At 40.7% G+C, this 15,600-nt stretch overlaps 2 protein-coding genes across 7 annotated transcripts in view; both read right to left on the bottom strand.

The window, feature by feature from the left end:
* CEP83 (centrosomal protein 83) overlaps window positions 1–4,851 on the bottom strand; it is a 35,362-nt gene extending 30,511 nt beyond the window's left edge. The window contains exons 1-3 of one of the 4 annotated variants that reach the window (XR_014555212.1): window positions 4,391–4,488; window positions 4,028–4,077; window positions 2,411–2,669 (exon numbers count right to left, since the gene is read on the bottom strand). Coding sequence is in view for 3 of the 4 variants with exons in the window: in XM_083698646.1 (XP_083554772.1) it covers window positions 2,411–2,559 (149 nt within the window). In the remaining variant the exon portion in view is untranslated. The other 3 variants (XM_083698646.1, XM_083698644.1, XM_083698645.1) reach the window with 3 other exon arrangements.
* Window positions 4,852–7,391: 2,540 nt separating this feature from the next.
* TMCC3 (transmembrane and coiled-coil domain family 3) overlaps window positions 7,392–15,600 on the bottom strand; it is a 91,852-nt gene continuing 83,643 nt past the window's right edge. For all 3 annotated transcript variants that reach the window (XM_083698692.1, XM_083698694.1, XM_083698693.1), the window contains exon 4: window positions 7,392–15,158. In XM_083698692.1, coding sequence (XP_083554818.1) covers window positions 14,856–15,158 — 303 coding nt within the window. In that variant the 3' untranslated portion in view covers window positions 7,392–14,855. The remainder of the gene's footprint in view (window positions 15,159–15,600) is intronic.

Here is a 15,600-nt window from a genome sequence, read left to right as displayed (position 1 = left end):
GACTTTCCCGGGAAAGGCACCAGCAAGGGTAGTATCAATTCAGCCCTGGCCTGCTCATACTTCGCACAATGTAACAAAATATGATTTATGGAATCAATGTCTTGAGCACACGAGCAAAGTCTGTCCTGGTAGGGAACTCCTCTCAACCTACCATCCAGCACTGCAGAGGGGAAGACATTCAGTCTGGCCTTGGTAAAAAGCCTTCGATAGTTAGGTACTGTCAGGTTTTTGATGTAAGATGTTAACTCAAAGACATACCCATATTGAACTCCTGCTGCCAGTGGACTACAGACTGCATGTGATCGAGATCGCAAGTCACTGTGTGCATTGTCCCATAATCTTTGCTTTAAAGCCTTTTGGGCGCCTTCATAGCCCAGGTAATACAGTTGGGGGGGAGACAGACCAATAGAGGTGGCTTTTTTAGCCATGGTTTTCTGCCATTTGCTGACAAATTCCTCATTGGTCAAATGTTGGTACAGACCCTTCCCTAGATTAAACACTGAAATCCTGAGCCAATGTCTTAGGGCAGCCCACCACGCTCTAGCTGAAATTGGGCATTCACCAGCTTCCAACAAAAGTACGGAGTTGGGGACGCAGTTAGGTACCTGCAGCAGAGATCGTATAAATTTTGCCTGAAAACCATCTAGCTTTGGCAGGTCCCCATTATGCCAGACATTTGCTGCATACAGGAGTTGGGAGACGGGCTTTGCGTTGAAAACCCTTAAGGCTGCTGGAACATATTTGCCGCCCTTTGTGAAGAAGAATCTATGTATGGCTAGCTTTGTAATCTCCGCCTTTTGAAGGGAGGTTTGCCAATGGTGCTTCCAAGATCTTGTATGATGGAATGTGAGCCCTAGGTAACTGAAGTATTTTACCTGTTCAAGGTTATGGCCATCCAGCACCCATTTAGACTGGGAGAATCTTCTTTCGAAGACTAAGATTTTAGATTTTTCATAATTAATGGATAAACCATTTCCAGAACAGTAATCAGAAAATTTCCTCAACAGATAATTCAAGCCCGGCCTGGAACGCGAGATGATGGCTGCGTCATCAGCATACAACAACAAAGGGGTCCTTCTCATTCCTATTTTTGGAATGTGTCCATCTGGGTCCATTAAGTTCTCTTCTAGGTCATTTAAGAATAGACAAAACAGTGTGGGGGCCAAAATACAACCCTGTCTCACCCCCCTAGTCATCTCGATGCTGTTCGATAGCTGTCCCTGTCGACCGCATCGGACCTGCAGTTTGGTTCCATTGTACAGGGCTTTTATAAGAAAGAGAAGTCGTTTGTCCTGCAAGATCAGACTCAATTTGGACCATAGCTGGGATCTGGGGATGGAGTCAAATGCTGATTTCAGGTCCATAAAGGCCACGAAGAGTTTACCCTGTAGGTGTCTGGTATACTTCTCAGCTAGGAAGGACAGCATTCGACAATGGTCTGTTGTTGAATGATTCTCACGGAAAGCTGCCTGGGCTTCAGATAGTATATTATGTTCATTTAGAAAAGTTGTCAATTTGCTACTGAGGAAATGGGCATACAGTTTCCCAATTATTGAGAGCAGGCTAATAGGCCTATAATTGGAAGGTACATTTGGGTGGCCTCTCTTAAAGATTGGAACTACTATAGCATGTTTCCAGCTATATGGTACCTTACCAGAGTTATTTACTACCGTAAAGAGTGCTGCCAGAAGCGGAGCCCACCAGTGCTGGTTTGATGTAATCAACTCAGCTGGGATAAAGTCTTTCCCCGGAGCCTTTCCACTCTTCAGATTCCCAATTAATGTATGGACTTCCTCCACAGTAACCGGCCTCCAATTAGGGAGCAGTGACAATTGTGCCCTGTCATCCTCCTGTAAACTGGAAGGGAGGTTTGGATTTTCCATAAATATATTTCTGAAGTGGTTCTCCCAAACCTGAGCTGGAATGACACAGCTTGGGGCTGAGGAACTATTTTTCATTGAGTCGGAGACCAGTTGCCAAAAGAGTTTAGTTTCATTGTTTAGTGAGGCATTCAATAGTAGGGACCAGGAATTTTGTTCGGACTGCCTTTTTTTTGAGGCCAAAAGGGCTTTGTACTCTTTTTTGATTTTGAAATAAGATTGAGGTAAGTAGCTTAATCCAGCGTTTCTATAGGCCAAATAGGCGTTCCTTAAGGCTTCCTTCTTTGTGTGGCACTCTTGGTCAAACCAGCTGCGCCCTTTAGCAGTGCGTGGCTTGCCGGCTGAGTTTATATTAACCGAGACCACATCCTGCAAGGACTCAATGAGATTTTCATAAGCTGTCAGGGAGGAGTCTATTGATAAATTGTTTATTATAATTGATCTTAACTCAATTGCAGTTTGTGAATTCAATCTATTCTCAACATTTAATTAAATAGCTCAACATCAAAAAGAAAGAAAGCATACTATACCTTGTATGTTCTGCTTTAAGAGTTTGGTAATTGTTTTTATGGTGTTCACACCGCATTCTTTCATCATTTAACAGTTTTTGTACTTCTGCTTGTGAGCTAAGATCTCCACTTCCACCGACTGATGAAAGGATATGTGGAAAAGTGTCCATTCTGACTGAATGTTAATGAGATGACAATGTTAATAAAGCTGTCAGTACAAGCCTGCCACCGTCATAGAGACCTCTTTCTCTCCTGAGGGAATCCCTTGAGGCCAAATTACCTGTACAAACAGAAAAGCACCCAATTAGTAGTCAATGGATTCATGGTTAAAAAGGCTCTGCTTTGAATACATGTTCAAAAGCTTCATTATTTCTCTGACAAGGGTATCTTTGAAAATACATATATATAGTTTGTGTGTTTTAATCTGATTTCATTCTCAAATCAACCACATTAAACAAAGTTAATTTATGAAAGCACTGCATAAACTTCCCCATTACCTAAACCATTTTTTTCTTGGGTGCAAAAGTTCTGTTCCCGCAGGACTGTTTACTCCGAAGGATTATACAGAAGACAGCCAAACTGTGCAATATCCTCTGAGGATAATGCATCCCACTTTGTGACAGATGCAAGTTACAACCAGTATAATATTCAACACTTTGCCTGCATTGAATGCCTTGCTAAAATCTTCCCTGCCATTGCTAGGCACTAAACTGAAGCTACCAACGGTTTTAGCTATGCGATATGACTATTATTGTTTTGTAAAACAATTAACATTTGGATTATTTGACATATGATGCCTAAACTTATTGAGGAAGAGAAAATAATTAATAGTAAAAATACAAGCCTTCGGGCTTTGGCACAGGATAGGCTATAAATCAAAACTAAGCACAAACATTAAACTAGTAAAAAGAACTTTACACCAGAGCTTAAAGCATGCCCACTAAATAGAATTTGAGGAGCTGGGGTTGCCAGAAAATGTCTTGCAATTAAAAGGTCAATGGATTTGAAACACAATTTTTAATACTTATAATAAAGTCACATGCTAAAAAATTAACTACACATCTAGTGTGTATAGGTGTTGAAGTTTTATTTGTTGTATGATTACTGGGTGACATCCAATAGTGTAAATCTGCTTGCACAATGGGATTTCTCCTACCCTGCACAGCTCCCCAAAACAGATGGGGGGGGGCGAGACTAAGTCTCCTCATTGGATCTCACCCTGTTTTTAAAAGATTCGTTTTTCAAACCATATCTTTTATTATTTGTGTTTTATTATTATTATTAACAGCCTTGATAAAAGATACCGTAATAAATATTAGGATAGATACTAATTGTCCAATATAGAAGACAGTAATCCATTTGGATTATACTGACCCCTTGTGGTTAAGTTTCCAAATGCTTATAAAACTGTGAGCGGTTATTTCTAAAGAGCTGCTTAAATCAGTGCAGCTAAATTGCAGGCAACTTTTAAGAGCAGCAGAACTAGAGCGGTTAGCCAGCATTACCTTACGAGCACATTGGCGGTATTTTTAAAAAATCCCTTTGGCCGGTGAAACTATCTGGAGTTTCTGTATTACTGTACAGTATTTATTTATTTTTTAGTAGAAAAAAGGAACTAACCGTGAACGCCGACCTTGCTCCCTTATAATGGCGATGGCGCCCACCTGAGAGGTGCGGGAACAAAGTTCCTGGTAGCGGGGAAAGAAAAGAAATAGCCCTGGATGGCAATATTCCGTGTTTCGTCTCACTGGGACTGGGGTTTTTTGGGGGGGAGGCGCCGGTCTTACTTCACCAGCCTACTTCAGAGGGCCGTCGCGAAGGCGAAAGGCGGGCGGGGAAGGGAAACCTCCAGCCCCCCCCAACCCCCACGAAGGAAAGCGGCTGAGCGACCCACGTCGAAAGAACGAGAACCGCGAAGCAAACGGGCAGCGCCAACCGCCTCAGGAGCAGCCCAGCCCTGCCCCGCCGGCCCAGCCCTGCCTCCTTCCCTTCCTCGCTTACCCGCCACCTCAGGCGGGCATCGGTTGCCTCGGCTGTTTAAAAATGGCGCTTCGGCTCCGCTCGCCCCGCCCCTCTCGTTTTCCGCTGAGCCCTCCCGGGACCCGTATGCTCACCTACCTTTCCATGTTGTCAGCTGGCGCCTGGAACCCACCGGACAATGTCTTCGCCAGCCCCGGGGCATCACGGGAATGCGGAAGCGTGGTTGCCACGATGCAATAGATGCAAGAGGCGGGAGGCGGCGCGCGAAGGCAAAAGTGGGCGGGGCTAATTGTGTTAACCCTTAGCTTGTCCGCTTCTGAGGAACGCTGCTTGATTATGCTCAAAGTAGAGTCCGTTTCTAATCGGAGGAGGCGGTTCTTGCGTTCTTTAAAAACGAAGTACACTAACCTTTGATGAGAGGGAACCAATATTTCGAGGCGGGGGGGGGGGCGGGGAACGAGTTTTAGGGTACAGTCCTGACCGACCCCGCTTTCCTAGGAGTCAGCCCCATGGAATTAAATAGGAGCTCCTTCCCGGCAGGCACAGAAACATCCCACAAATTGAGAGGAAGCTGTAATGCTTGAAACAAATCTGTTCGTTCCCATTTGGTAGCGCATTCCTAAGTTTCAAGTGGTCAGGAAAAACAAAAGAGCTGTACATGTTTCATCCTGCAACGTTAACACGTTTTCAGATCTCATGAAAAGAACGCACGCCATTCACCTGTTTTGTGCTAATCAGAGATACAGATTTGTAGTTACAATTAGTCCCCCTAGGCTACTCTAGCCACAGATAGGGAAAAGGTCGTTTTGGAATGAATGTACAGTAGTTATAAAGTATACTGCAATGTTTCCCCAAACATGAATAATGCAGTCAAATTTTTTTGTTTCCATTTAATGTTAGTAGGGATCAAACTATTGAAAAAAAAATTAAGGTCATATATATACATATATAGATATAGATAGATAGATAGATAGATAGATAGATAAAATGTTCATAACTGCATATATAAACCACATGTCTGAAACCCCACAGAAAAAAGTGCTGAAACCATTTTGTCCCTCCCAAATTGACCTCAAATATTTCTCTGCAAGGTCGAAGGAAAATGGAAAAGCCTCCCCATTGTCTTTTTTCCCCACAAATCATGTCTTAAGGGTATGTCTGTGTATGAATAGGGTGAGCCTGTGACCTGGCTCAGGAACTAAGTATTTGTCATTACAAAAGACTGGCCAGGCTCCCCAGGGTATCCAAACAAGTGACCATTAACAGGTCTGCCAGACAGGAGATAAACAATGCACTCAAATTTATGTTGTAGACAACAGCTCTTTCTGTGATGTAGTTATGATGTATGGGGTGTGTGGTCTTGAGCTACACTCCTTTCTGTGATGTAGGTATGATGTATCTGAGGGGTGGTCTTGAGTTACACCCCTTCTTGTGATGTATGTATGATGCTTCTGGGGGTGGTCTTGGACTCAAGGGCAGGCAATTTAAAATATAAAGGGCAGGCACACCTTTGTTCTGGGTCCTCCTCCTTTCCTGCGTGTGAGGAGAGCACCCTGTTGCAACAGTACAATAAAGATCAGGCTTACGAGCTGCTTTGCTTCTCAATATTCTCTGGTTGGCCTGTTATTTTTTCCCAGGATTTTTGTTAGTAAGAGCAGGACTTTTGTTAGGTGGAGGCGGAACCTACCTGATTTGTTAGTTAGTTAAGTATTTCTATTGTTTTACTTGTTCTAGAGGGGACAGCTGCCCTTCCCTGTTCCACCTTGGCTACGCCCATGCTCCTGATCTCAACCTGCATAAAATGTGAGACCCTCAGACCTGTTTCTTCTGAGCTTACCATGATGTGCCCATATAGAAAATACCCTATATTTTGGAGGGAAACATACATGGAGATATGCCAGTAACCATGGTGGCCAGATAGTGTGCCATGTACAAGGGACCACAGCTACTCCCCCGCCTCCCAACTGTTCACATCAGTACTGACTTCAAATAGTTTCCATTTGTTTATACAGTAGTATCCCTGGTTACGAACTTAATTTGTTCCGGAGGTCCGTTCTTAACCCGAAACCGTTCTTAACCTGAGGCACGCTTTCGCTAATGGGGCCTCCTGCTGCTGCCGCACCACCGGTGCGCAATTTCCATTCTCATCCTGGGGCAAAGTTCTCAACGCAAGTTACTACTTCCGGGTTAGCGGAGTTTGTAACCCAAAGTGTTTGTAACCCAAGGTACCACAGTACACCTGGGGGCATATGACAAAGCATAACACCCTATGCAAAGGTGTTAACACTTTTGCTAGAAATGAGTTACAAATGGCTTAAGGACTCCAACTGGTGTGAAACTAGTTTGAGAAACAGCATTCAAACAGTAGTGTTTAATAACAGAGTATAGGATACATAGGCATTTTAGAAAATGTCATGTGAACGTGGATGTTCACATGACATTGTGAAAGTGTCATGTGAAACCAGTACAGTGGTACCTCTGAATACAAACAGGATCCGTTCTGGAGCCCCGTTCGCATCCTGAAGTGAACGCAACCTGTGTCTGCGCGGGTCACGATTCGCCACTTCTGCGCATGCACGTGACATAATTATGACCGTCTGTGCAAGCGGCGAAACCCAGAAGTAACGCGTTCTGTTACTTCCGGGTTGCCGTGGAGCACAACCTGAAAGCGCTCAACCTGAAGCAACTTCAACCCGAGGTATGACTGTACTAGAAAGATAGTGAGTGTACAGTAAATGGAAGTGTGAACACAGCCTTCCTTGGTTTCAGCTGCCAGTCTGGTTAACCTTTGTACATAGATTAGGGGAGTCACCATCCTTTCCTTCATCTCAGGAAACAAAATGTCTTGAGCCATCCCAGCCAACTCCATTACTTTAATTGCTTCTCTGCTATTATGTTTGTATCTCCCCCACCACCACTATGTATATTTTCCTCTCTTATTGGCAGTTATTGTCATTCTGAAAAAAGAAAAAAATGTAATTTATAGTGGACATATTTTAAATAAACCCAGCATAATAACAACTAAATTTAAAAACCTTTATTTTGTTTTTTTAAAAGGTGGCTCCTTGGGGCAGTCATTATCACCTTATGAAATCTACAGAACACAATAAAGAATGCAAATACATTTATATTTACACAGTGCCACACAAAATGTAAGTGGTATGGTTACACTGTATGTTACATACACAGAGACAAAATTGTCATTCAGTGAAAATGGATTGTTCTGAAGACTTTTAAGTAGACTTTCCCCACAGTGCCTAATTGGCATTACTTACAAAAACAAGAGGAAGGAAAAGTCTGAGGAACAACTTAAATCACTAAACATATGCAATAAATTAAAATCTTACATGACAGCTCAACCAGTCACCATGCAAACAGTATGTACAGTGTTTTAATTCATACTGTGAACAAAGATTCTAAACCTAGATTTGTACGATAACTCAAGACATGAAAGATTCCATGAGTATTTCAGGAACCTGAAAGGTTCTGCCTGAAATCTATAATCTTTTTTTAACGCAGAATTAGCTTACATGTAAACATGCTATCTGCTTAGTTCTACTTTGCACATCCTTATTCTATAGCCACATCATTTCATTTATAACCAAACCAGGCAGACACTGACACAGTGCAATATATAACTCTTAGCATTAAATTCTTTCTAAGAAGCTAAACAGTCTTATAAAATACATTGATGATTTATATTTAGAACATAAAGTATGGATTTTTGATGTTTAAAATTATATATAAATATATTCAGTAGTGAAGTAGCAAGACCTAGTATAATTGAGAATTTGACAAAGTAAAAGCACCTTTGTGTTCCATGAAGAAGACACTATACAAGGCCAAAATAATGATGGTGATGATAAGGTAAATGAGAATTCATGATTCTGTCGTGGGGAAAAAAATGTAGCAGTTAAATCTTTTGACTCAGATCTGCATCACACATTACAGTTTTACACATACACATAAACAGGATATGAGTGCAAACACATGCATGTTTGCAGACACAAGTCTTATAAAGATAACAAGAAGTCACAAAGTGAATACGAAAGGCAGTTCCAAGGGAGTATACTCTTAATTCACTTTGGTTCCTTGGATGTTTCTGTGAACCTCTGACTAGTACACCCACAAAGAAGCTGGGTTTGGCTAAAACAAAGCTTTGTTATGAAGTAGAGATTAAGAGAAATTAATTTACAGAGGATTATATTTAAATGAGTGGTTATAAAATTTGCAAATTAGATGATAAATTGCTGGGAAAAATTTATGATGATGAAAATGGCAGCGGGAGATGTGAGGAAGTCCAAAGAAGTCATGAAACTTTGTTGAGACAAAAGAAAGGTTGTTTATTTCTGTACTCTATTTTGTAAAAACCCCTAATAAAAATTTATTAAAAAAAAAAAAAATGAAGTGAAAATCTGATTAACAAATCAGCATAGATTGTGTTTGTAAGAGGAATGGTTTGCTATTGACATCATTGGAACTTTCTTCAAAATAAATATACTTAGGATCAGGTGTAAATTCAAGCACTCCATTAAAAATCAAGTGATTCCCATTTCAGTCAATTGAAACAAAATTATTTATATACTATTATTTTGGCTTAAGGAGAGTTATCAATTTCACTGAAAGCTTGCACACAGAATTTCAAATTCTGCATTGCGTCCCTCTAACAACTTGAATGTTACGACCACCTTATTCATCTGTGCCTTTCGTTAGCATGTTCTGCAGTTGCAGAAGTTGCTCATGAAAAACTGCAGAGGGTTTTTTGGGGTGGGAGGGGAATGAAGGGGGCAACTGTGCTCAATGGTCTGCTATGGTCCTTGTGCTCGTCAAAGCCTCCTTACCAATTTCCAGTAATACTTGGGGGGACTTCCACTGGCATCAGTATAACTGCCCAGCAAAATCAGTGCTACCGCAAAAGGCCTGGGAAAGTTTAAAGTAACTGAAGATTCTATTAAAAAACAACAACGGCCAAAGGGCAATAGGTATTTCTCCTTTTTAAGATATTAATGCTTTAAAAGTGTTCTGCTCTCTCCCTCTTCGGATTGCATTGCACCTTCCCCTTAGCCAAGCCAGTATTGGCTACAATGGCTCCCAACTTCTGCTTATAATCTGTATCTGGGCATGAATTCTATTGGATTCCCACTTCTCACTTTTTTCCTTCATCCAAGTTGTTGTCTAGAAGAAATCTGGTAATGGATTTCTTCAGGTACCCAGCAATTGTCTTGCATGTCTAGCTATACCCCTTTCCTACAGTGGCTTACCTCTGACTCAGGAGTCCTCTGTTCCTACATTTGGAATGATCACATTGGTTTCAATTAGGCATGTCCTTATTGCAATAAATTAAAGCCAGGTTTGCAAGTGCTTTTAAATTTTACAATGGGACTTTAGGGTTCTGTGAACTGTGCTGGCAAGTTGTGACCTAATATTTTTATGCAGCTACATTTAGTTCCTGGACCAAGTCTGTGCAATCTCAGTTAAATGCTGGGAGATTGTACAAACCTGGCAAGATCATTATTATACACCGAGTTAATTAACAGTGATGGTTTTGTTCCTTACAAACCTGAATGTACATCCTGCTGCTGCTGTCCAGCACTGCTAAATTCTTCTGCTTTATCGTTTAGATGCTAGCTAATTACAGCAGCAATATAAATACAGCAAGCTACATCTGACACAGAAATAATGACAGTGTATTTGGATAAATGTTGAAGATTAATTTCTTCTAGGCCAGATAATAGATTTTTGGAATATAATTCTGTTCTGCAGTTTGGAAGGTGTTTTGGTGGCATCAAAATCTAAAATAATGTGAGCTGTTAAATGTTAGATTTATCTTAGCTGTTTGGTATGGAACTGAGATAGGAGCAGGAACAGAAAATGCAGAGATGTCAGTTAGTCTAAAGAAAGTTTCAAGTAAACAAAGACACTGTTTGGACATAACACATGCCACTCACTTGGATAGCCTTTGGAATTATCCCCATTCCTATGTAAATGGGGGGAAATTCCCACTAGAGTGTGTCTTCTGTGTAGAGTCAAGCATTGCACAAGCTCCATTAATTTCAACAGGTCTTACATAAGCTCCACTGAGATGAATGGTGGTTTATATCATTACTTAGAAGACTGCACCATTAATTAGTAAGAAACAGGAAACAGTATAAAGTTTGATCTTTTTTGTTTCTTCTTCAAAATAGTAAAGCTACTAACAAGTGAATCCCACATTGTGTACAATGTAAAGTATCCCAATATTTTACATATCATCTCAATAGGCCAGCCTGCAGTACTATACATGTAAAATAGGAGAGTGTAAACAAGATATTACTCATTTGCAGCAATGGGTGATGCATTAAGAAAAAATGACTGTTGCACCTGAGGGGGGTAAAAAAGAGAAAAGGATACTAAACTAGAGTCAGAATTAAATAGTATATAAGAGAATCCTTAGTAGTTTGCGGGTAGGGAGAAACAGTTTTTAAAATTGCCTGATGCAAACAGATGTATAACAGAGAAAGCTTTCTGTGTCTGGAGCATAGTGTCTAGTTCACGGTCTGGAACATCCCTATTGTCAGTACTTTACAGTTCTATTCATATGAATAAAGATGGGAAAGCACTGTTGAACCAAAGGAAAAGCAAGATGTTCCACAGCTGCGTCACAAGGGCTGGTAATCAAAACAAGGGAAATCCTCCTGAACAGAAGGGAAGTAATCTCAGGACAAAGTCCCAAGAAAAATAAATGCATTACCCAGAAGAAACGCATGGGGCCAGAGCTGGGGAGGGTCGGGAAATTACTCAGTTGGCACATTAGCTTTAAAACAACAGCACATATGCTACTGCAAAAACTTGCTGTTGTTCAGGCAGGGTACTTTGGGAACAAATTTAGCCACGGTCAAAATACATAAGCAAGATGCAACAACTCTTGATTAAGAGGACATAGGAGATAAACTCCTACGGTGGAATTCCACATAACGCTAAAGAGATCATTTTGTCTTCTCTCCGCAGGCTGTTTGGGGGTTCTCACGGCTCTCCAGAGCAGATTTGAGGGAGGGGGGAAAGCCCTGCTATGCTAGTGTGGCTCCTTGCACTAGCTTCCACTTGTGGAACCAGAGGTGAATTTAGGGCAGCATGGCTGGTTCTGCAGCACTGGGCACTGAGCCTAGGCGACTCAGCGGTGCATCACAACTATTACGTATTGAACTGAGCAGAACGGAAGTTGAGAGACAGGGGAGGTGCCAAATTTTTGCCTCGCACAGGGTGCTACTGAAATTTGAAAGTCCGCTCGTGAATTTGAGTTGTTGAGATTTGGGGGTGGGGCAAAGTTCACCAAAATCTACACTTCTGACATGGATTGCCATACATCCAGATTTCCTCAGACACTTCAGTGATTTCTGCCCAGAGGGCAAAATGGCAGCTATATCTGGGAAATTCCGGACGTATGGCAACCCTATCAGAGTCACTGAACCTGGCCTTTAATGTATCTGGTAAAGAAAATAGCCAAATGTGTCCAAAGGAGGTTTGGGGAAAAGAACCTAAAAGGAACAAACTATTATCCTGAAAATTTTAGAGGGTATGATGTAGATTAAGGCACCCAGTTTAGTCTCCCCTCCCAAAAAAATAGGGGTACTTTGGGATCTTTTGCAAATAATTCAGTTTATTTGGGTATTCTGTCTCATACTTGAATTGTATGAGGGGGAGTAGGGGAGCAAGCCTGTTGGCCCTATTCCATAAATTGCACTTCCAACATTGTTTCCATGTATCGGGAAGGCAAACATCTGCAGAGGGACCTCTTCTATTGGGTGAAGCTCCTTGTGGGAATCATCAACATCTCATGCAGGGAGTTTACATGTGTAAGACCAGACTCTTCACTTGAGAAGTTCTTCCCTCTGTGGCATGGAGGTCAATGCCTCCACAGACTCTGACATTGGAGGGGGACAGACCCAGTACACTCACCCACACTCTTCCTCCCTCAAATTAGAGATTTTAATGCAACAATAAGGGAATATTGGGGAATAAATAGGAAAATAGAGGACTTTAAAAATAATATATGCCTGTTGTCTCCATTGCCTTCTGGATTACTGATATAGCTAGCAATGATATAGTTAGCAATATATAGACAGGCGTCTTAGTCTTTGTCGTCAGCAAGTTCAGTTCCACGTTTGTTTTTGTTTTTTTAAAAAACACAAAACAAAACATTGCACATATTGATTTTTTAAACCATTTTTAAAGTGCAAACTTTACCAGTATTTACATCGTTAGCAAATTAGCTCCTGAAATTATGCCAAGCCTCAAGGGGGCTTTCCAAACTCTGGGCTTTTCTCAGGAGAACTGCACAGCCTTTACTAAGCCTTCACTGTTCAGCAAAATACAATTCTCGCAAGTGCTGCCACTATTGCTTTCCTAGCACTAAAACTGCTAAGTAAACACTAGCCCTGATCCTTCCATGACAGGCAGGATTCTTACTATAGCAGGCTGGCAACAGCACAGTGCTAGTCTTCTACACAATTACATTCATAGGCAGATGCCTGCATCTGGAAGTGCCCTTGGAGCACAGTTTCTCCTGTGTGAGGTAGAGATGAGGGAGAAATCTGGTTTGGTTCACATCTTAATGGACCTATCCATGCCGTTGTTTAATGTCAATAGTAACCTACCTGTGCCTCCATTAATTCTCCATTGTCCACATGGCATTCTCTTCCAAGTCACAGTCTATCCTCCTCCAGATTTTCTCACGCCCTCTCCTTTTGGAGCATCCCTGGTATGAAAGAATCCACACTGAGGGAGGTCAGTGATTTGGAGGAGAACATCATATGGACAATGGAAAATTAATGAAAGTACAAGAAAACTTACTGTTCCCATTAAACTACACTATGGAAGAGCCCAATGCGAACATACCTTATTCACACTTCCTGAAACAATGTATGTGAATTTAAATACAGGTAGCTTTCAAAATTCACAGTTCTGTTAATTTTCATGACGCAGTTCTCCAACCCAAAGATGTGTACAAAAATGCATATATTAGGGGGAAATGTGCATTACTGTAAAATGCATAATCAAAACATAAAATAGCAAATGGATGCAGAAATGTGGTAAACTAAAATTAAAATTATAAAAATGTGAAACTCATGAGAAACTGAAACTTAACAGTTTCATCATTCTCTAGTGTGAACCCCATTAAAATTAATGGGACATGTGCAACAGGGTAATTCATTAGAATTCAAGCAAATTACTGTTACAACATTCTTCTGCAACCAGTGCTAATAATTAAATTGGCAGATGCCTTTTCATGATTTTTTAAACAAAAAAAGCACCACTAATGTATTTCTCACCTTTTCACTTCCTAACCATATTTATTCACATATCTTATACAAGTATTTTCATACATGAAGTTTTATTTCAATACAAACTTCACAGTGATTGCGGTATTATTTTAGGCTAAAGACATTGATTTGAGAATACTGCCCTGCTATAGCTGGATATTGGGAGAGCATCACAAATTATCACCAGAGAAATACATCAGACAATGTATTTTAGTGATTAAAAGTAAAAAACAACAACAACCAAGGACAGGAAAAATGAAAACAAAAGCCGAAAAGATTATACTGTTTGGACTGCATGCTATTGTTCTTATTTGCTCATAACAACATCAGTCACTAGACAGCTGCAGGTTTCTAAAGGGATGTGATGAGCGACTCCTATCACTGCATTTCAGCCAAAAAGTAGTTCCCATTAGAAAACATAGATTTATCAAAAAGAGATAAATACCCATGTTTGGACCACATGATTGGCAGATCCTCATTTATTCAACAGTTGGGACAGCTATGTATATATATTTAAGATCATGAAACAGAAGTGGAATGGAATATAATATTGAATATAAACTAAACTGTAAGGCAAAAACAATTTTGGGGCAAGGTTTAAGTAAGAATCCTCTTTGACTATTGGGCCAATGTCAGCAACAGGCAAGAGAGAAAATAAACTCCATCACAGTTTCTACCTTATAAATATCTGTCTTCAGGAGATGCCGAAAATGTGACCAGCACTTCTCCAAGGTGTGTAAATCTCAGCTTACTGTTTGCAAATGCTTCATAAGGGAACAGTAGTGACTATGTAAAGTGGAATGATGCAGGTGACTGTTCATGAATATGCAACCTCCCAACTAGGATTGCTGTTTCTTATTTATACTATACCTCTCCTAAACCCCAGTCTAGTTAAGATCATGTATTCAAGACTTGACTGTTCAGGATTTCTGCAGCGTAGAAAAAGTAGATTAGATTAAGGCAGAAAGATTTACACAAGTAATTAGTCTATAACAGATTCACCTCATTTCATATAAGGTGACTGATGAGGTGAAATACACTGCCAGGAGTTATCACCATCACATTTTAATACCCAATAGAAAAGTCTTCATTTAGTCTGCACAGGTAAACTGCAAAATTAAAGATTTGGTAGTTTGTTTAGAAGTATTTCTTCTTTTAAAAACAAAAATGCTCTGGGCATTGTGGATTCATCTTGGTATGATCATCTTTTCTATGGCACAGACAATGTGATCCCAGTTTTTGCATAAAATTGCAAGAAGAGTTACTGCGAAGAAGGTGCAAATGATATGGAAACGGCTTCTCATCATAGGAGCTATAAACTTGGCTATGGTGGAGACGCACACTAGGATTACGGTCATGAAGGCCAAGACTACGTTTATACATTTCCCCAGCAAGACTTTGGCATTAACGGTTTCTGACTGCAGGGCTTGCTGTTCTTGCTGATGAATCTCCAGCTTAGAGACCCGTGTTTGGCAAGATTCCAAAGCTTCCTATAAAATAGGAAGAGGAAGGAGGGAAAGAAAAGTTAAGGAACCATCACTTTCATACATAAAATACATTTTCATTCTATCTGATCAGTTAAGGACATTACCCCCCTCTGTGCATAAATCAATTAGCAAAACAATTTGCAACTGTTTGATCGCGAACTCTACAATTCTATAATTCTATGCACCCCAAAGTAGAAAATGTATTAACACAAAAACATTAGAACAGGCAGCTGGATTAGGCCAATGGCCTATCTTGTCCAGCATCCTGTTCTCACGGTGGACAGCCAGATTTGAACATAAGAGCACTCTTCCCTTGCCTGTCTCCAACCATACATAAATGTACAGTACACAGAATCACAGAATTGTAGGTGTCTTTTTCCTCCTTGAAGGAGAACTGTGCAACGGCCAGTGTTCATGTTCAGTCTCGTATCCTCTGATTACACGG

This window comes from Podarcis gaigeae (genome assembly GCF_964106915.1).
Source record: "Podarcis gaigeae genome assembly, chromosome: 10".
Classification (NCBI taxonomy): Eukaryota; Metazoa; Chordata; class Lepidosauria; order Squamata; family Lacertidae; genus Podarcis; species Podarcis gaigeae.
Note: the sequence above shows the minus strand (reverse complement) of the source record. Positions and strands in the feature narration are given on the sequence as shown.